General features: G+C 39.2%; 2 protein-coding genes across 9 annotated transcripts in view; one reads left to right on the plus strand and one right to left on the minus strand.

Annotated features, from left to right (window-relative positions):
• The first annotated feature begins 3052 nt into the window (after positions 1 to 3052).
• The window catches only part of ipo8 (importin 8), a 95271-nt gene continuing 76689 nt past the window's right edge, over positions 3053 to 21634 (plus strand). For 5 of the 8 annotated variants that reach the window (XR_010531808.2, XR_012336851.1, XM_065265866.2 and 2 more), the window contains exons 1-5: positions 3054 to 3261; positions 5655 to 5736; positions 5850 to 6006; positions 6085 to 6243; positions 6481 to 6637. Coding sequence is in view for 5 of the 8 variants with exons in the window: in XM_065265866.2 (XP_065121938.1) it covers positions 3178 to 3261; positions 5655 to 5736; positions 5850 to 6006; positions 6085 to 6243; positions 6481 to 6637 (639 nt within the window). In the remaining 3 variants the exon portion in view is untranslated. Of the gene's footprint in view, positions 3262 to 5654; positions 5737 to 5819; positions 6007 to 6084; positions 6244 to 6480; positions 6638 to 21634 lie in introns of all 8 variants that reach the window. The other 3 variants (XR_010531809.2, XM_065265870.2, XM_065265869.2) reach the window with 2 other exon arrangements.
• LOC135747020 (uncharacterized) lies at positions 6654 to 14691 on the minus strand. Its single transcript, XM_073814999.1, has 4 exons — positions 14149 to 14691; positions 8526 to 8670; positions 8212 to 8443; positions 6654 to 8115 (listed from the first exon to the last, which is right to left on the minus strand). The coding sequence occupies exons 1-4, from the start codon at positions 14579 to 14581 to the stop codon at positions 7861 to 7863; spliced, it is 1065 nt and encodes a 354-aa protein (XP_073671100.1). The 5' UTR covers positions 14582 to 14691; the 3' UTR covers positions 6654 to 7860.

Genomic DNA, 21634 nt, shown 5'->3' on the forward strand with positions numbered 1-21634 from the left:
TTCTCTTCCATGAAGCCGATGTAAACATCTAAGAATATATGATCATTTCTTAGATTTATTACCTTTGTGGACTACAAATGCAAGTTGATGTCATACTGCGATTGCTTGGTGAAGATAATTTACAAACATGAGACCGGATGGATTATGACTTGCGCACAATTTTTAAACAAAGGTATGTTGTCCCGTTTAGATTTTTCATGTTCATTCTATATGCACTGTCAGCTATGATGAAGTGTAATAAATCATTGCGCTGCCAACTACAGTCCTGCGACGTCAGATATGTCTTGTCTATTTTTTTACAAAATAGAGTAACGCGCGTAACGAACTCATTTAAATTTCAGTAATTGTAATTGCGTTACTTGATTTAAAAAAATAGTGGAGTTACAGTAACGCGTTACTCCCATCACTGATAGTCACTTATGATGCCAATAGTCAGTTACGGTCATAGCGCCACCAGCTGGTAACAGGAAGTAACATGTTTACAATGATAATGCAATGTCAGATTTGTCCCAAACTTCACATGATTGATAAGAGTCCTGGACAGAACACATCTACGTGCCAATATTTACATGTAGTCACTCATACACACACACACTCGCTCACTCACTCTCTCTCTCTCTCTCATGCTATCTTACACGATGCTACCTCGCTGTCATTTGTAATTAGCAACAGGAAATGTGGCACATTATACTACACTTTTAAATGGTTCACCTATGTTTACATGCTTAAATGCCTATTTACTACTGTTCCCTTTAATTCTTCTCATGCCACGGCGTGGCGGTGTCAGGTGTGCGAGGGCCCTTCCATCACTGCTTGCAGTTTTAATGTTACAATTATAATTTATTAAGGAAGAAATAATAAAAACTGTAAAATATGAAATATTTAATAAACGCTATTATATATAATACATGATAGTATTGCTTTTACATGTACTTTAGCGATTCAGACTGTAAAAATATTTGATTTAGCAAAAAAGAACAATACATATACATTACATACATGCATATCAGTAGCCAAGCCATTTAAACTTTTGATCTATCTAAAAAAATAAACGTAATGTGATTAAAACGCTATAAGAAACATTGCACTAAAGGGAAACATAAAGGAATCAGACTTCGACAGAACACCGGATCCATAAAAATCACGGTTTAATGCTAAAACACTTCACAACCCTACTGCGGAGCAGTCACTTTCTGCAACCAGTTTGGCTCTGCCCACAAAAAACGTCATCTCTGTTTGCAAACACGAAATTGGTCTATAGGCCCACTCACTTTTACTCCGGCCCGCCCAAAATACAATGTCTGCCTATGCCTCTGCTTCGGAGGACCCATAATTAGCGTCACCGTGCAGCCCACCTGCACGTTTCTGACTTATTAAAATAAATATGACATCAGAAAAAATATCAATTTATTTTAGAAATATGACACGTTGATGTATATTAAACTATTCAACAGTATACCAAATTAATCAACCTTATAAATATACACAACATAAAAAGAATATTATTAACACAAAACATAACTTATAATACTAAAACAGTGACAGGAAAAAATGTTTTCTGATAAATACACTTTTATTTAATAAAGGTTTTAATTGTTTATTTTAGAATATCCACCCATTATATGCAGCCGTTGCAGACGCGCAATGACTCTTGGGATATCCTCGGCTGTTAAGGACATAGATATGTATATAAAGGCTAGATGGCTCAAGGCGGAGTCAGCTGTGTCGTCACTTGGCGGCCATCTTAGGTCAGTGCTGCCATAGTGCTGCTCCCTGCTGCTGTGGACGGAAGGTGAGTGACATACGCCAACTAAAATGCTCGTAACTTGCTGAATTCTTGACGGATTTACAAACGGTTTGGTTTTTTACAAACGTTATTAACGTGGCTATAATTTTGGATGCTTTAACATGTTTCATGAACTTTTTATTTATTTTTAGTATACGTATTCAGTGTCATAGGTACATCTTTGACGTTTATAACAAACCAATCCGTTTGAAAATCGGTAAAAAATTAAGCAAGTTATGGTCATTTAAAAGTACCTGCATCATTAAAACTCAATGCTACGAGTGAGCGAGCGCCCTGTCCTAAGATGGCCGCCAAAATGCGGACGTTCCACTCAATTGGCCATCAGCGCGGACGAGCCATCTAGCCTTTATATACATATCTATAGCTGTGTCCCAATTCAAGGGCTGCGACCTTCTAAGGACGTATTTTAAGACCGATTGCGTCACAGCAGCGCGACTTAAGGCCAGTAAGGCCGTCCCATTTCAAAGGATGCTTAGAATGAAACCTCAAAATGCGTCCTCATTTCTCCGCGCTTTTAAGGATAGAACGAATGGATCCTTAACAGCCGAGGATATCCCAAGAGTCATTGCGCGTCTGCAACGGCTGCATATAATGGGTGGATATTCTAAAATAAACAATTAAAACCTTTATTAAATAAAAGTGTATTTATCAGAAAACATTTTTTTCTTGTCACTGTTTTATTATTATAAGTTATGTTTTGTGTTAATAATAATCTTTTTATGTTGCGTATATTTATAAGGTTGATTAATTTGGTATACTGTTTAATAGTTTAATATACATCAACGTGTCATATTTCTAAAATAAATTAATAATTTTTCTTATGTCATATTTATTTTAATAAGTCAGAAACGTGCATGTGGGCGCGTGCAGCAGGTGACGCTAATTATGGGTCCTCCGAAGGTTAGACCGTCTCATTTCAGTTCTCTTCGCGAACTTCTGAGGCTTCCACCTCGAAAGACCGAGTGCTCATCTTTTAAGGTCGAATGCTCATAAGGTTGCAGCCCTTGAATTGGGACACAGCTAGTGGTTAAGGATCCATTCGTTCTGACTATCCTTAACAGCGCGGAGAAATGAGGACGCATTTTGAGGCATCCTTTGAATTGGGACGGCCTTACTGGCCTTAAGTCGCGCTGCTGTGACGCAATCGGTCTTAAAATACGTCCTTAGAAGGTCGCAGCCTTTGAATTGGGACACAGCTATGTACTACCGCAAAAGTTTTGCTTTGGCCTTGATCTTTGCGACGATGACTGTCGATTGTTGGCAGACCGGGGCGGGGCTGAGGGCTGCCTGTAAGATTCGACACATCTGATCATCCGTTCATCCGTGCGATAGTGCAAAATTGTTAAGATTTATCAATCGGATCAGGACTCATGGATCCTAATCGCATCATACAGGCTTTAAAAGGCACCATAGATCCGAATCTCAGGGTAGCGGCTGAGAATGAACTCAACCAGGTCAGTCATCCATCTAAAGAAGTTTGTTGTGTCTTTGAAGAACCGAAGCCTCATACTGATGTGTCTTTAATTCCTGATCTTAATGCACAAGACAATAATTCTAAATGTATATGATCAGACCTCTGTATAGTCATTGCTGTCTGTGTCTGTTTATATTGATGCTCACGCGTGGTTAAGACTACAAACTAGTTGTAAATCATCAATGGCATTACTGTGCAACAATAGATAGTGGGATACAGCCACACACAATAGTCTACCTGCACAAAAATACTCTAAATCATAAGAATGTTATATTATAAAATGTAGATAAATAATTCATTATATATGATTTAACATGATAGAAAAAATAGTTTAGTGCAAGTGAGAAATACGTGATGTGTGCTGCTAGAGATGGTATAAACCTGGTTTAGGTGTGATGTTATACTGTGATTTGTTATTTTGTTTTTCTGGTTGTACTCTGTGTAAATCAGCATTGGTGCAGACAAATGATGCAATTTTGTGCAATCTGCCTTTCCAACAACCTTCAATGTAAAGTCAAATCTTTGTTCCAGCTTGAACAAATCTTTATTTGAGTTTACTTAAAAAAAAAAATCTTGACTAATACAATATCTGTATTGTTTAATGTTATTTTATATATTTTCTTTTTTTATTGCTCGTTTCAGTTCAATATTTGCATTAAAATTGTATTGCACTGTCAGAATTTTTAAAGAAAATTGTAAGATGAATCATTTTGGTGCTATGTTGGGTCCTCACATGATGTACAGTATAAAATATGGGTATTAAAGCGGAAGTCCACCCTAAAGCAACATTATGCTCCAGTTGATTGTGCTGCCATCAAATGTACTAACTCCATATAAAAATAAAAGCTTTTAACTGCTACAGTAACGGAAAGAAAAATGCACGACTAACGTTTAGGGCTGGGTATCGATTCAGATGTTCCAGATCAATTCTGTTTCGATTCACAAGCTATCAAATCGATTCAATTTCGAACAGTAAACAGCAGTTTACAAGTGGGTAATTAATAAAAAGAAATTAAAAGCCACAACACTATCGTTGTCATCTTCCTGCGAAATCTAAAATGCTTCCATACCTCTGACTTTTTATGCGAAGGTGGCATCAAAGTTGATGAAGCACCGGTAACATTGCGCAAGGCAAAAAAGAGAGTGACATCTAGTGAAGAGGACTAGTAATTATATTAACGTTAATCTTACGTTCAATGTTTGCGGAAATAAATATATAGAAAAAAATCGATTCTGCTTTTTGAGAATCGATTTTGAATCGACCACGAAAAAAACCCCACGATTAATCGAAAGAAAATTTGGCCAGCCCTAAAACGTTACATAATTCTGAAGGTTCTAAATGAGGTCTTGAGGCGAGATGATTGACAGTAGATGATAACGTTCTTTGATTGACAGCTGCACAGGATGAGCTAACGTTATCTTGCTTTGCTCGTGTTCATAATAACAACAACATGATAATAACGTTCTACGTAGTATGTTTACCGTAGTTACACAAAACAAGCAACAACTAAGCCAAATTATGTTTTAGATATTTTTACCATTTTACATTAGTCTACCTGAGTCCGCGGAAAAACTGGGCTGAAAACAGTACTCAAAATCTTCCTGACGAAAGTGCTGGCTGCATATTAAAATTTTCGAGTAATCTGTTAGTGTTGTGTCAGCTGAGGGTCATATTGATGTAAACAATAAAAACTCCCGATGGCCTGAATTTGTTATCCTTAAATCAACATACTGCACAGGTTCTAGTCATCTTTTATCAAGGGTTTTGGTGATTTCCCCTTCATAAATGGTAAAAGCGGAGTTACTCTTTGGTTGGGTTCATCTGCCGGCTAACTTCCAGTTGACTTGAGTTGATTTGAGAGTAGGTTGAGCGGTTAAAGAAGTTATTAGGCTTTTTCAACATCATGCGGCGCCGCAAGAATCGACAACCGGATGACGTCAAAGTACCGCAAGAGCGATTAGCGAAATCATACGGAGCAGTTTGCTTTTAGAAGTCGAACAAACCTGAAGGCTGCATCGGTCAGAGGTTTGTGGGTGGAGCTAATGACCCAGTTTCGCGCAGTGCATTCTGGTTAGTTGAGTCCATCAAAGACCGTTACGAAAATTCTGCTTCAACACACTATCAATCTAATAATCGAAATCGTGCACATTTCTTTTTTCTCATGTAAAATGCAAAATGGACCTAAAATGTCTAGAGTTCAATTCCACTTTAAAGCAAAACCAGTTGAAAACCATGTATAGTAATAGCAAATGTAAAGAACAACCTGAATCTTTACAAATGTGGCAGGTTTGCTGATTGATAATGCAGTAATTCTTTCCAAAAATCTTGATGTCTGTCACCCAGTGTTTCAATTTCACAAATGTCTCTTTCAGTCCTACAAGATTATCAACTTCGCACCCACCTTGCTGCAGATCATTTTGTCGGACCAGGTGGAGTTTCCTGTGCGACAGGCAGGTAAGAGAAGCTCTACACGTAGGGAGAATGTATTCCGTGTAACCGCCCCTTCAACTTATGTGCACTTTGATTGAATGACACAGTTGGTTGGTGACATCACTTCCTCTCTGCAGCTGCCATCTACCTGAAGAACATGGTGAGTCAGTACTGGCAGGACCGAGAGCCCCAGCTGGGGGAGGTGGTTTTTCCCTTCAACATCCATGAAAATGACCGTGGCCAGATTCGAGAAAACATGGTGGAGGCCATTATTCGCTGTCCAGAGTCTATAAGGTGAGTCAGTTTGACTGCGTCTGCTCGGTAATACATGAGTGGTATGATGTCAAACTGTCTTTCTCTTTTGGTTGGCAGGGCTCAGTTGACAGTATGTTTACGGGCCATAATAAAGCATGATTTTCCTGGGAGGTGGACGGGTGTGGTGGATAAGATTAACCTGTACCTACAGTCACAGAATACTGGAAGCTGGTATGGGAGTCTGCTTGCTCTCTATCAACTCGTCAAAACTTACGAGTAAGTGACCACAAATTTTGTAGGGATCCCATGATCCCATTTTTGAATGCAACTTAAGGTGCAAAGGTGATTGACTGTAAATCATTTGAAGGTTAAGTTCTCCTAAAAAGGTAAATACTGTGGCTCTTTCAAAATATTTTTTGTTTAAGCTTCTCAGTCAGCCCGAAGCAATGGCAGATAGGCAACCATTAGATCTGTGTGAAAAAATTAAAGCAAAAGGGGTCTGTCTGGGGTCAGGTTTAAGAAGGCAGAGGAGCGAGATCCCCTGTTGGCTGCGATGCAGATATTCCTACCACGGATCCAGCAGATCATCATCCAGCTTCTGTCTGATGCTACCTTCATCTCAGTGCTCATCCAGAAACAGATCCTGAAAATCTTTCATGCACTTGTGCAGGTTTGTGTATGCAAGCTTCTGTGTTGGTTACAATTAGCATGAATATTGCATACTAAAGCTATTAAAGGCAGGATAGGCAGGAATTATCTAAAAAAACTTTTTTACAAATTTGTTTAAACTGTCTTTATATACCAAATACCAATACATAAGTAAAATGTAAGTACTCTGAAAAAGAGAGTATAAAAATCGAGTGTCTGTAGACCACTCACGACTAGGGTTGGGTATCGGTTGGGTTTTATTCGATACCAGTACCTACTCGGTCTTTTTTAAACGGTTCCGGTTCTTAAACGGTTCTTATATCGGTACTTTAGAGGAAAAAAATGCACACACGTTGTCAAAAAAACCCCCACTTTTATTTACTGGGCCTAACTTAATACAATATTAACTTAAGTCTTTACATAAACAATTTAAATACAACTAAAATATGGTAATGATAAATAAAACAATAAATTAAATTTCACTTTTACATAAAATCAAATAAAACAATATTGTATCAAACAATATAATTATACTGGAGATTAACGGAGATTACAACCAGGGTAATCTAATCTCCATTTTCTCTTCTTATGACCTGAACTGAACAGTGCAAAACCTTTAAAATGTAGTGCAAAACCTTAAATATTTAAATAGAATCAAATATTAAACAAATATATAGAACAAGATATTACACAACAATAGTATTGCACATTTAAAGAAGCTTTTGTGACTGGTGGTTGGGACACTTTACATCAGTTTTAACAATTCTTCTGCAAGAATATCACCATATTGGCCTTCTCTGGCAATATACGGCATCTTTCTTGACTTATAGTATGCCCAGCACAGGAGAAAACCCTCTCAGAGGGGGTTGATGAGGCCTGCACACACAAGTACACCTCTGACAGGACAGACAAATTAGGGAGGGTATCCCTCTTACCCCCCCACCAGGCCAAAGGGTCTTGTCCAGATGGGATGGCTGGCAGGCTTTTGTAGATCTCCATCTCTTTCTGCACCTGCTCTGTGATGGAGAGGACACCTGTGGACTGAGCTGTATGAAGTTCTCGGTCTTCATCCTCAAACAACTGCTCCAAGGCTGACATCTTGATCTTGTACATACAAACAATTTCAGTACATCACAAAAACAACCACTCATTCAATGTACAATACTAGATAGATAGTATATAGTTGAACTTACACATTTGCCTGCTTGGTCCTCCTCCTCACCTGCCTCAGTCTGCTGAGGAGGGTTATCCTCTTTTGGATGCTGTAGACACAAACAGAGTGACCATAAAACAGGTCATGGACACAGTGCATATGAAAAAAGTTGAGCAATTAATACACTGTCTGACAAACATGGAGCAAAATACCTGAGCTGCCGTAGCGGCAGTGTCGATTGCTTTTTCAAGCCTTTCCCAAGTTTCTGCAACACCAACTTCCAGCCTGCCTTTAAAGCGAGGATCCATCAATGTGGCCTCCTGAAGGAAGTTCTGAACGTCTTGATCCTGTAAGGAAAACATGGTTTAGTGTCTAATGGTGAAAATGGTGTGGTTTGCCTTCTTTCTTTGTGAACCTGGATATTGGCTGCAAATGGATAATACCTGGTATCTTTTTTCAAGATCTCCCCACACCTTCTCTTTTATAGCAGTTACAAAGACATTGTCATCATCGGAGGTTGAATAGTGTGCCTTCAGCTTTGTGAGGATGTGGATGATTTGGCTGATTGTGGGGGACTTGTCACTTGACACACAGAGGGTTGAGGTGTACAAGACCTTCATGCATTTGATGAATTCCTCTGCCTTCTCAAAATCACTCTCTGTAAGCCTTTCTAGTCTGTAGAAAATAATTAATAATGTTAAGAACAAAAGGTAAATTTAAATTGTTGCATGTGTGACCCTTTTGTCCATCACCTCACCTGTCCCTCTCCATTGGCTTTCTTAGCCTTTGATCGAGGCAAGCTGCCTGGATTGCAGGGAACTGCTCCACAAACCGCTCCACCATGAGGTACAGAGAATTCCAGCGAGTCCTCACATCAAGGATAACATTGTGCTCTGGCAAATCTAAGAGCCTGTTTACACTTGGCATTAACATGTGTTTTCGTCGATCGGATCGCAAGTGGACGAGAGAGACACATTGCGTTTACACCTGGTATTTAAATCCGTCTCTTTTGTCCACTTTCGACCACTTATGTCCTCATGGGAGGGTCAGTGGGAGGGTCTATAATGCTTTCGTCATAAGCGCGTGCCGGAACTTAAGAGTCTATTCTCCGTAACATTACGTCAGAGCTTCCATGCTTGTATTGTTGTTCCAAACATGCTGCACGAGGTTTTGTATATGTATATGTACGGGCTCTTTCAGATATTTCAGAGCAATGGACGAAATACGCTCACACAAATGTCACTAGTTAAAAAAATGAAACAGAGGAGAAATAGGCGGAGAGCTGCCGCTTTCGTTTCGGCAATGATAGCATCAAGACCCCGTCGAATATTGTGGAATCGTCGGCGAAGTCGGGAATGGTGGAACAATATTGTGCTCGGTACGTATAATGATGATCAATGGCTTGAACATTTTCGTATACGACGACGCACATTTAATGTTCTGTGCGACAAATTGCGGCCACTGCTGAAGAAAAAACAAACCCATTTACGACAGACTATTACTGTAGAACTGCGAGTTGCAGCTGCTTTGTGGTACCTTGCATCCGGAACAGACTACCGAACATTGGCTGAGTTGTTTGGAATGGGCAAAGCGACTGTGCACCGCATTGTTTCGGAAGTGTGTGAAGCAATACGAACACTGCAAAGCTTTTTTATTAATTTGCCAAAGGGAGAGAAGCTCCAGGAAGTTGTTGAAGGCTTTAAAGAGAGATGGGGTTTTCCTCAGTGTGCTGGAGCAATTGATGGATCCCATATATCGGTTACCCCACCTTCTGAGGATTCAAAGGACTATTACAACAGAAAAGGAAGCTACTCAATTATATTACAGGCAGTTGTGGATCACAGATCTCGGTGAGTAACCAGTCACATTCAGTAGTTTTTCTTATCCGTATTTACTTTTGGTTGTTTTATTGTATTGTCTCTTATAAACAAACTAATACCTGTTTAATTTACAGCTTTACCAATATAAATGTGGGGTGGCCAGGCAGTGTTCATGATGCGCGAGTGTTGCGTAATTCCACCTTGTTTCATCTAGCAGAGAATGGACAGCTGTTCCCAACGGTAAGACGTGCAAATTAATAGAAAACATTTGTTACATTTTCTGGCAGCTGTGCGGTGCATGAATTTTACTTTTGTATAATATGTGTTTGTTTCTACTGTAGGAAACACAAGAAATTGAGGGTGTGCACATTCCAGTGATGCTACTTGGTGACCCTGCATACCCACTCATGAGCTGGTTGATGAAGGGATTTCCTGACAATGGTCATCTCTCCAGAGAACAGAGGCTCTTCAACTACCGTTTGAGCCGTGCACGTATGACTGTTGAATGTGCATTTGGACAGCTGAAAGGGAGATGGAGGTGTTTGCTGAAAAAAATTGAAGTCAGCATAACAAGAGTCCCAACCATTATCAGTGCCTGCTGTGTCCTACATAACTTGTGTTCAATGAACGACGACACATTCTTGGATGCTTGGATGCAGGATGTAGAGGAGCCGGTGGAAGTGAATGCACCTGACATTCCAGTGACTCAAGAGAGAGCTGAAGGCCCACAGTGTGTTAGACGGGCACTCTCGTTATATTTTGACAAAAATCCAGTTTAAACGATTGTACTGAAACCTTGTATAGAACTTGTACAGTATCTAAACTTAGGTTTCTGTTTACTTCGTATTGATTTGATTGTGTTATTCTCAATAAATCTCTGATTTTTGTCCAGCTGCATACTGCGTCTGCTTTATCCTTGTTATTATGATGTCCAAACATTTTATCACATTATTTCATCTTGACCTACAGTGTATAGATGAGCACGTGTCTTTTGGTCACTTCACAAAAACAACATCCTTCAGGGCTTTTGTTAAAATGGCATGCAACTAACTACAGTTAATGTGCACATTCTCACTTAATGTTGTTTTATAACATATAAGTAATAATAAAATGTGTTAAGACATATTTTCAGATAATTCCAATGTTTACATGTATTTTCTTCAGATTTTAAACAGTACATGGTCTGACCTCTGGCTTTAGCTACAGTGCATTTATAGATTAATTCAATTGAAATTACATATCAATAAACGTATGATATATAGTTATCTTAAAGTAATTATACCTATATTTTTAAGGCCTTCATAACTTTACTGTAGTATTAGAAAACAATAACTCTTGTATTACATTAAAAGTCTGCGATCCAAATGAGACCATAATCATGTATTATTTTGTGCAAGGGCATCATGAAATGTATCTGTTTTAGTTTGAGTGGGACTTTTTTTTAAATGAGATTGACTGGCAAGAAGTTATAGGGATAGTTCACCGAAACATACATATTCAATACTCATCCTCATTGTTATAAACCTATGAGAGTTTCTTAAGTCAGTTGAACACACAAGATGACCAATAATGATAAGCGCACAGCTGATTGCAAACATTGACCATTGACTTCTATAGTATGAGAATCTGATAAGATGTATTTCAATGGGTACAAAAGCTGTGTGCTCACCATCATTTATAAAAACATTTTATGTTCATTAAAACCAAAAAATTTTCTTTGGGTGAGATTCTTAAGCCTCATAATTATATTTTTACTTTGTAGTTGCATTGCGTTACTTTATTAGGGATGGATTTCATAACATGTCTTTAAAGAGTAACCTTTTGTTTTATTTGATGTTTTGCAGAAGCCAACGAAACAATAGTAAAATGAAAACCAGGACTCTGATCTTGAAAATAAACATTTATCGAAACAACAAAAAGCAGCCGTTTCAATACAGTTCTTTTAACACAAGACAAACTTTAAAATATATATATATATATATACACACAAGTTTTGGGCCACTTCTCTGTAAGTGCCCTTTTTATACAACAATAAAGGGAACTTTTTAAAATACAGTTCTGTGTTCAAAGAAGACAAAAAGAGATTTTACAAAATAAAAAAAAAATACAAGTTTGAGCCCATTTCTCTTTAAGTGTTCTTTTTATAAAACAATATGGAACTGTTTTAATACAGTACTTTAAACACAGAATACAAGAGAGATATTTAAAAAAAATATATACAAGTTTTGGCCCATTTCTCTTTACGTCTTCTTGTTATAAAACAATAAAGGGAACAGTTTAAAATACAGTTCTTTGAACACAGAAGACAAAAAAAATATTTTAAAAAATATATACATGTTTTGGCTCATGTCTTTAAGTGTTCTTTGTAAAGGAAACGTTTTCGGACTGTACGTTTCATTGTGCATTTAAAAAAAAAAGTGTCATTATGGCCGATATTGCTTAAATGTCCTTACGGCATATATTTTAAGTGTCCTTTTTATGCTAGTAGTCGTCCGAGCGAGGAGAGCTAAAGTCAGGTGTGCTGCACCGTACAAATTCTGATGTGTGCGGCAGTTCAGGGGCAAAACCCGATGGATGGTTAAACGATGGTGCTTGGGGCTGGAAAGATGTGGATGTGCAGGGCCCTTGCGGCTGGTACCACGAATATGGTGATGGTCTTATGGGGGATTGTTGCACGGGTGATGCCATGGCTGAAATTGACTGCATCATCATTTTAAAGAGTCTCTCTTCGTGGGCATGCTGCCTCTCCTGCATCTTCAGCAGCACCTCGTCACCATTTCCCTCGTTGATAGAGTTCGCAAACATCTCGAGGGTTGTTTCAAATTTGTTCTTTTTTTGGCCTCGACCTCGGGTTGGCTTCTTTCTCTTCGACGACACTTGTGACGAAGAAGCATCAGCCTCACTTTCAACTGTAGTATCTATAAACAAACAAATAACATTGGTTAAGAACAGTTGCAGTAATTATTTGTCAATTTTCATCTTCACATTCAGAGATCTACTGCTGCACAATCCCATTTTGGGAGGTTCCCAAACTAACCCTTACTTATTAGGACGTTTAAGTAGTTTTTTTACAAACATACCGTACAGAAAAACAATACTGATGTGAACTCATTGGCACTGATATGTTAAGATACGTCGAATGGACACTCCTACAAACTTTCAAAATGACCCTAATATTTCAGTCCAACATCTTTCAGACAAACACATTTTAGATTTTGGGATAAATGGCCTTGCTCTTTCAAACTTTATAACAGGAAACAAATTCTGACATTAGCCCTACAAAGTTTATCCATTCTTAACATAAGTAATACACATGGCTATACGGTGTTAAAATGGTGTTAATAATGGTGTTCTGTGGGTAATCGATGTGATTTTGCAAACAAAACAAACAAACCATATACTCACACTAGTACAACATGGTAAACGCGCGAATCCAAGATGGCGTCGATACCGGAAGCTAGTGATTGTGGGTTTTAAAGTTTAAAATATAGTTTGTTTTCTTACAAAATTGCATTGATAAGCCACAAAACACATTTATTAACCGATTGTAGCCGTGTGGTTCACTTAAGTTAAGAATGGATACCGTTTTGAGGGGCTCATAATGTTTTTACAAATTCTCAGTTGGTTCCCTCCGTTTCTAAAAGCCAATCAAATTTGGTTCAATCAAAACTTACATAAAATAAATTTTACCTTCGTTTTCCTCAGGGGTGGCATCGCCGGTAGGGTCGGAGTCGGTGGAGTCTGTTCTTGATTCCGTAGACATTCCGGCGTCTGCAGAGTCCAAAACAAACCCATCCGCCGGACAAAATGATGGTTTGTCCTTTAGAACCTCGTCTAGCTCGTCGAAAAACGGACAGGTTACCCTTTCCATGCCAGACCTGCTATTGCTGTCCTTTGCCTTTCTGTATGCAAGCTTTAAGTACTTTATTTTACGTTGACACTGCTGCCACGACCGGTTGTGTCCACTTTCCACCATCTTCTGCGAAATCACCTCGAAAACACGACGGTTTCGATAGGAATCTACGAGTTTTCGCTGCACCTCCTCTTCTGCCCACACAGAGATGAGGCACCTAGTCTCACTCGAACTCCATCCACGAGGATCCATTGCTTAGATTTCTGATTTTGGTTTTAAAATAAACTTTCCGTTTGGCTACACAGAGTTTAAATGCTGTCTGACCCGGAAACACGTCCCACAATGATTACGCGTTAGGTCAGTAGGCGGGGACTAGGCGGTCTTTCGTAGCTGTTCGAACGCATTCAACCACATATGCGTTCCACAACTCCAAAGCGATCCGATCGAAAGTGGTTTCGACTACCTCTGGATGTGGTTGAAAGTGGTCGAAAGTGGACGAGCTCAAAACGTTTTGAACACCGTTTACACCTGGCATTAACGTCGTCCACTTGCGATCCGATCGACGAAAACACATGTTAATGCCAAGTGTAAACAGGCTCTAAAGCACAGTCATTTGAATTACAATAAACAATTTGAAATTGCTTGTATGAAAAATTATTACTTTTCAGTTTTCAAGATGTATTTATAAATATATATGTGCTATTTACTGAGGAGTCTCTGCTTCTCTCTCAGGACAGTTTTGCTCATGGTGGAGCGCTTCAGCCACACCACCACTGCGCGAATCTTTGCACACCACCTAGTCACAGCATGGATGCCATACACCTTTTGTGCTGCCAGGTTGAGTGTGTGAGCAAAGCATCCAACCTTTAAAAATGTCAAGTTTCTCAGTGCAACATCCATGTTGTATGCATTGTCTACTGTGGCAGCTATGACTTTTTCAGTCAACTTGAATTCCTCAAGAATGTTGTGGATTTCCTGTGCCACCACTGGCCCTGTCTGGGACTCATAAACTGCTTCAGTACTTAGCACTTTCTGCTGGATGCTGCCTTTGTAAATGTAATGGACAGTCACTGTTAGATAGTGGTCCTGTGCCATGCTGGTCCATCCATCACAAGTAATTGCAACTTTGCTGACCTGCATCAGTTCCTGGATGACATTATGTTTTATAACAGAATACCACGCGGGTATGTACGTGTTGGAGATGTCATCCCTGGATGGTGGTTGGTATCTATGATTGAGGGCAGTGGTCATCTCCCTTTATAAAAAAAGAACTTTTTTTACAATTTAAAATAAAATATATATGTATATACTTCACATGCAAAAGTCTCTAAATGCCATCTGAGATTTTCTTCTAAAATTAGCATTTTTATCAAGCTCATATATTTTTGATCAGTAATTTCACTTTAATGACAATTAATATGTAATGATAATTTGAAAAATGATAATTTGAGAAGAGGCATTCACCTGCAACAAGGAAATTCTATTTTGATTTAGCTCACATTTTTACCTGAAAGATGGTGATTCCACTGTGGAAAATGGATGAAGCCCCATCACCACAAATTTGGTAACTGCCCTGTGGATTTCCTGCATCTTCTCTTTGGTTAGTGCAGCCTTCTTAGCCATGATGAAAGGAGTCATTACAGTGCATTGAAAATGCGCTGTACTGTTCTTACTGGGCTTTTTATTATGTTGGCTTGAGAAAGCCAACATACTGTTGTTGCACTTAAACTTATTATTATTATTATTATTATTATTATTATTATTCTTTTTCTTCTGAGACTAAAATTTCTAACTCTAACTCGTCCTAGAGCTTTCAAGCTACAGCCATCAAACTTTGGACAGACTTTCGGTCTGATCTGACGAGGTGTGCTATATCTTTTCTAACTGATGGGACCTTCCGAATTCCTAAACGGGGCGCTGAAACACCCCAAAATTTCCATTGACTTAACATTGAGACAAACTTTGACGGGTCAAAGCTGCGAGTGAGAAACTTGTAGAAACTTGTGGCTTACCACATTTAAGGAGGCTGACAGGCTGTGTAAGAACATACCTCACAATGGGGTGTAAGCTGTACCCCTGGGGTGTAAGAGGCCCCCAAATTTTCCCATTGACTTATAATGGGGCAGGAAACATGCCCATAAAAGGGAAAAAAAGCGTCCCAGATGGAATATCTTCACTTTAGAGTGTCTTAGAGACATGGGGGTGGGCTCATTTTACTCAAGCATCCAATCAGTCTCTTAGGATCACCCCAGAGATATTAAGCCACGCCCCTAGCAACAATTTTGGGTACCCTAGCAACATCTCCCATAGACTACCATTATAAAAAGCCCAGATGGATATCTTTGCACCAGAGTGTCATAGAGACATAGGGGTGGGCTCATTTTACTCAGGCATCCAATCAGTCTCTTAGGATTCTTATTGAGGTATTAAGCCACGCCCCTAGCAACAAAATATGAAGACCCTAGCAACATAATAAACAAAGCCTTATATCTCTGGATCTGAACATCGTAGAGACACAGGGGTTGGACCGTTTTTCTTGTGGCTTGAAGTGTAATCATTATGGGATGCCAATTTTTTCCCTAGCAACCAAACTTAGTACCCTAGCAACGGAATAAACAAAGCCTTATATCTCCGCTTCAGAACATCATAGAGACACGGGGGTTGGACCGTTTTACTTGTGGCTTGAAGGGTGGTCATTATGGGATGCCAATTTTCTCCCTAGCAACCAAACTTAGTACCCTAGCAACGGAATAAACAAAGCCTTATATCTCCGCATCAGAACATTGTAGAGACACGGGGGTTGGACCGTTTAACTTGTGGCTTGAAGGGTGATCATTATGGGATGCCAATTTTCTCCCTAGCAACCAAACTTAGTACCCTAGCAACGCAATAAATGTTAGCTTCATGCTAGCTTCTTGCTAATCATGCTAGCTTCATGCTAGCTTCATGCTAATCATGCTAACATCATGCTAGCTTCATGCTAATCATGCTAACTTCATGCTAGCTTCATGCTAATCATGCTAACTTCATGCTAGCTTCATGCTAATCATGCTAACATCATGCTAGCTTCATGCTAATCATGCTAGCATCATGCTAGCTTCATGCTAATCATACTAGCATCATGCTAGCTTCATGCTAACTTCATGCTAATCATGCTAGCTTCATGCTAACTTCATGCTAATCATGCTAGCATCATGCTAGCTTCATGCTAATCATGCTAGCATCATGCTAGCTTCATGCTAATCATGCTAGCATCATGCTAGCTTCATGCTAATCATGCTAGCATCATGCTAACTTCATGCTAATCATGCTAGCATCAAGCTAGCTTCATATTAATCATGCTAGCATCATGCTAGCTTCATGCTAATCATGCTAGCATCATGCTAGCTTCATGCAAATCATGCTAGCATCATGCTAGCTTCATGCTAATCATGCTAGCATCATGCTAGCTTCATGCTAATCATGCTAGCATCATGCTAGCTTCATGCTAATCATGCTAACATCATGCTAGCATCATACTAGCTTCATGCTAATCATGCTAGCTTCATGCTAATCATGCTAGCATCATGCTAGCTTCATGCTAATCATGCTAGCATCATGCTAGCTTCATGCTTATCATGCTAGCTTCATGCTAATCATGCTAGCATCAAGCTAGCTTCATTCTAATCATGCTAGCATCATGCTAGCTTCATGCTAATCATGCTAACATCATGCTAGCTTCATGGTAAATCATGCTACCTTCATGCTAATCATGTTAGCATCAAGCTAGCTTCATTCTAATCATGCTAGCTTCATGCTAATCATGCTAACATCATGCTAGCATCATACTAGCTTTATGCTAATCATGCTAGCTTCATGCTAATCATGCTAGCATCATGCTAGCTTCATGCTAATCATGCTAGCATCATGCTAGCTTCATGCTTATCATGCTAGCTTCATGCTAATCATGCTAGCATCAAGCTAGGTTCATTCTAATCATGCTAGCATCATGCTAGCTTCATGCTAATCATGCTAACATCATGCTAGCTTCATGGTAAATCATGCTACCTTCATACTTAAACGTACTAACAGCCAGATAGCCTACTAAACTAAACTTATGTCAAACCGTTTTAAACGTTCAGGCTACGCTTTCTCAAGCCAACATAAAGTTTGTCTTCAAACTTTACTATCTAGTTATTATTACAGTGCATTGAAAATGCGCTGTACTGTTCTTACTGGGCTTTTTATTATTATTAGTGGTGCTTGCATTTATGCAAGGCATCACTATTACTATTGCTCATACTTATTATTTATAATTATGTTGGCTTTGAAAAAGCCAATATATTGTTATTGCTATTAAACTTATTATTATGTTGGCTTGAGAAAGCCAACATACTGTTGTTGCACTTAAACTTATTATTATTATGTTGGCTTGAGAAAGCCAACATACTGTTGTTGCACTTAAACTTATTATGTTGGCTTGAGAAAGCCAACATACTGTTGTTGCACTTAAACTTATTATTATTATTATTATTATTATTATGTTGGCTTGAAAAAGCCAACATATTGTTATTGCTTTTAAACTTATTATTATTATTCTTTTTCTGAGACCAAAATTACGAACACTAACTCGTCCTAGAGCTTTCAAGCTACATGCACCAAATTTTCCACGGACCTTCAGACTGGTCTGACGGAGTGTGCTATATCTTTTCTAACTGAGGGGACCTTCCGAATTCCTAAACGGGGGGCTCGAACACCCCAAAATTTCCATTGACTTAACATTGAGACAAACTTTGACGAGTCATAGCTGTGAGTGAGAAACTTGTAGAAACTTGTGGCTTACCACATTTAAGGAGGCTGACAGACTCTGTAAGAACATACATCACAATGGGGTGTAAGCTATACCCCTGGGGTGTAAGAGGCCCCCAAAATTTCCCATTGACTTATAATGGGGCAGGAAACATGCCCATATAAGGGAATGAAAGCGTCCCAGATGGAATATCTTTACTTTAGAGTGTCGTAGAGACATGGGGGTGGGCTCATCTTACTCAGTCATCCAATCAGTCTCTTAGGATCGCCCCAGAGCTATTAAGCCACGCCCCTAGCAACAATTTTGGGTACCCTAGCAACATCTCCCATAGACTACCATTATAAAAAGCCCAGATGGATATCTTTGCAGCACAGTGTCACAGAGACATGGGGGTGGGCTCATTTTACTCAGGCATCCAATCAGTCTTAATAGGATTCTTATTGAGGTATTAAGCCACGCCCCTAGCAACCAAATATGAGCACCCTAGCAACATAACAAACAAAGCCTTATATCTCTTGATCTGAACATCATAGAGACATGGGGGTTGGGTCTTTGGGTCATGTTAGCTTCATGCTAGCTTAATGCTAAGTCATACTAGCTTCATGCTAGTTTCATGCTAGCTTTATGCTAATTTCACAATATATCTTGCTAACTTCATGCTAAATCATGTTAGCTTCATGTTAAATCTTGTTAGCTTCAGGCTAAATAGTGCTAGCTTCATGCTAATCATGTTAGCATCATGTTAATCATGCTAGCTTCATGTTAAATCATGCTAGCTTCATGCTAATCATGTTAACATCATGCTAGCTTCATGTTAATCATGTTAGCCTCATGCTAGCTTCATGCTAATCATGCTAGCCTCATGCTAGCTTCATGCTAATCATGCTAAAATCATGCTAACATCATGCTAGCTTCATGTTAATCATGCTAACATCATGCTAACTTCATGCTAAACATGCTAATATCATGCTAGCTTCATGCTAGCTTCGTGCTAATCATGCTAACATCATGCTAGCTTCGTGCTAATCATGCTAGCATCATGCAAGCTTCATGCTAATCATGCTAGCATCACGATAGCTTCATGCTAGTCATGCTAGCTTCATGCTAGTCATATAAGCTTCATGCTAGCTTCATGCTAATCATGCTAGCTTCATGCTAACATCATGCTAATCATGCTAGCATCATGCTAGCTTCATGCTAATCATGTTAGCATCATGCTAGCTTCATGCTAATCATGCTAGCATCATGCTAGCTTCATGTTAATTATGCTAGCATCATGCTAGCTTCATGCTAATCATGTTAGCATCATGCTAGCTTCATGCTAATCATGCTAGCATCATGTTAGCTTCATGCTAATCATGTTAGCTTCATGCTAATCATGCTAGCATCATGCTAGCTTCATGTTAATCATGCTAACATCATGCTAACTTCATGCTAATCATGCTAGCATCATGCTAGCTTCATGCTAATCATGCTAGCTTCTTGCTAATCATGCTAGCTTCATGCTAATCATGCTAGCATTATGCTAGCTTCATGCTAATCATGCTAGCATCATGCTAGCTTCATGTTAATCATGCTAGCATCATGCTAGCTTCATGCTAACATCATGCTAACATCATGCTAACTTCATGCTAATCATGCTAGCTTCATGCTAGCATCATGCTAATCATGCTAACATCATGCTAGCCTCATGCTAATCATGTTAGCATCATGCTAATCATGCTAGCTTCATGCTAATCATGCTAGCATCATGCTAGCTTCATGCTAATCATGCTAGCATCATGCTAGCTTCATGCTAATCATGCTAGCATCATGCTAGCTTCATGCTAATCATGCTAGCATCTTGCTAGCTTCATGCTAATCATGCTAGCATCATGCTACCTTCATGCTAATCATGCTAGCATCATGCTAGCTTCATGCTAATCATGCTAGCATCATGCTAGCTTCATGCTAATCATGCTAGCATCATGTTAGCTTCATGCTAGTCATGCTAGCATCATGCTAGCATCATGCTTATCATGCTAGCATCATGCTAGCATCATGCTAATCATGCTAGCATCATGCCAGCTTCATGCTTATCATGTTAGCATCATGTTAAATCATGCTACCTTCATACTTAAACATTCTAACAGCCAGATAGCCTACTAAACTAAACTTCTGTCAAACCGTTTTAAACGTTCAAGCTACGCTTTTTCAAGCCAACATAAAGTTTGTCTTCAAACTTTAATATCTAGTTATGTTGGCTTTGAAAAAGCCAATATATTGTTATTGCTATTAAACTTATTATTATTATTATTATTATTATTATTCTTTTTCTCCCCCCAAAATTATAAACACTAACTCGTCCTAGGGCTTTCAAGCTACATGCACCAAATTTTCCACAGACCTTCAGACTGGTCTGACTTAGTGTGCTATATCTTTTCTAACTGATGGGACCTTCCGAATTCCTAAACGGGGGTCTCGAACACCCCAAAATTTCCATTGACTTAACATTGAGACAAACTTTGACGGGTCAAAGCTGTGAGTGAGAAACTTGTAGAAACTTGTGGCTTACCACATTTAAGGTGGCTGACAGGCTCTGTAAGAACATACATCACAATGGGGTGTAAGCTATACCCCTGGGGTGTAAGAGGCCCCCAAAATTTCCCATTGACTTATAATGGGGCAGGAAACATGCCCATATAAGGGAATAAAAGCATCCCAGATGGAATATCTTTACTTTAGAGTGTCGTAGAGACATGGGGGTTGGACCGTTTTACTTGTGGCTTGAAGGTTGATCATTATGGGATGCCATTTTTCTCCCTAGCAACCAAACTTAGTACCCTAGCAACGGAATAAACAAAGCCTTATATCTCCGCTTCAGAACATCATAGAGACACGGGGGTTGGACCGTTTTACTTGTGGCTTGAAGTGTGATCATTATGGGATGCCATTTTTCTCCCTAGCAACCAAACTTAGTACCCTAGCAACGGAATAAACAAAGCCTTATATCTCCGCTTCAGAACATCATAGAGACACGGGGGTTGGACCGTTTTACTTGTGGCTTGAAGGTTGATCATTATGGGATGCCAATTTTCTCCCTAGCAACCAAACTTAGTACCCTAGCAACGGAATAAACAAAGCCTTATATCTCCGCTTCAGAACATCATAGAGACACAGGGGTTGGACCGTTTTACTTGTGGCTTGAAGGTTGATCATTATGGGATGCCAATTTTCTCCCTAGCAACCAAACTTAGTACCCTAGCAACGGAATAAACAAAGCCTTATATCTCCGCTTCAGAACATCATAGAGACACGGGGGTTGGACCGTTTTACTTGTGGCTTGAAGGTTGATCATTATGGGATGCCAATTTTCTCCCTAGCAACCAAACTTAGTACCCTAGCAACGGAATAAACAAAGCCTT

Source organism: Paramisgurnus dabryanus, chromosome 1 (assembly GCF_030506205.2).
Source record: "Paramisgurnus dabryanus chromosome 1, PD_genome_1.1, whole genome shotgun sequence".
NCBI classification, from domain to species: domain Eukaryota; kingdom Metazoa; phylum Chordata; class Actinopteri; order Cypriniformes; family Cobitidae; genus Paramisgurnus; species Paramisgurnus dabryanus.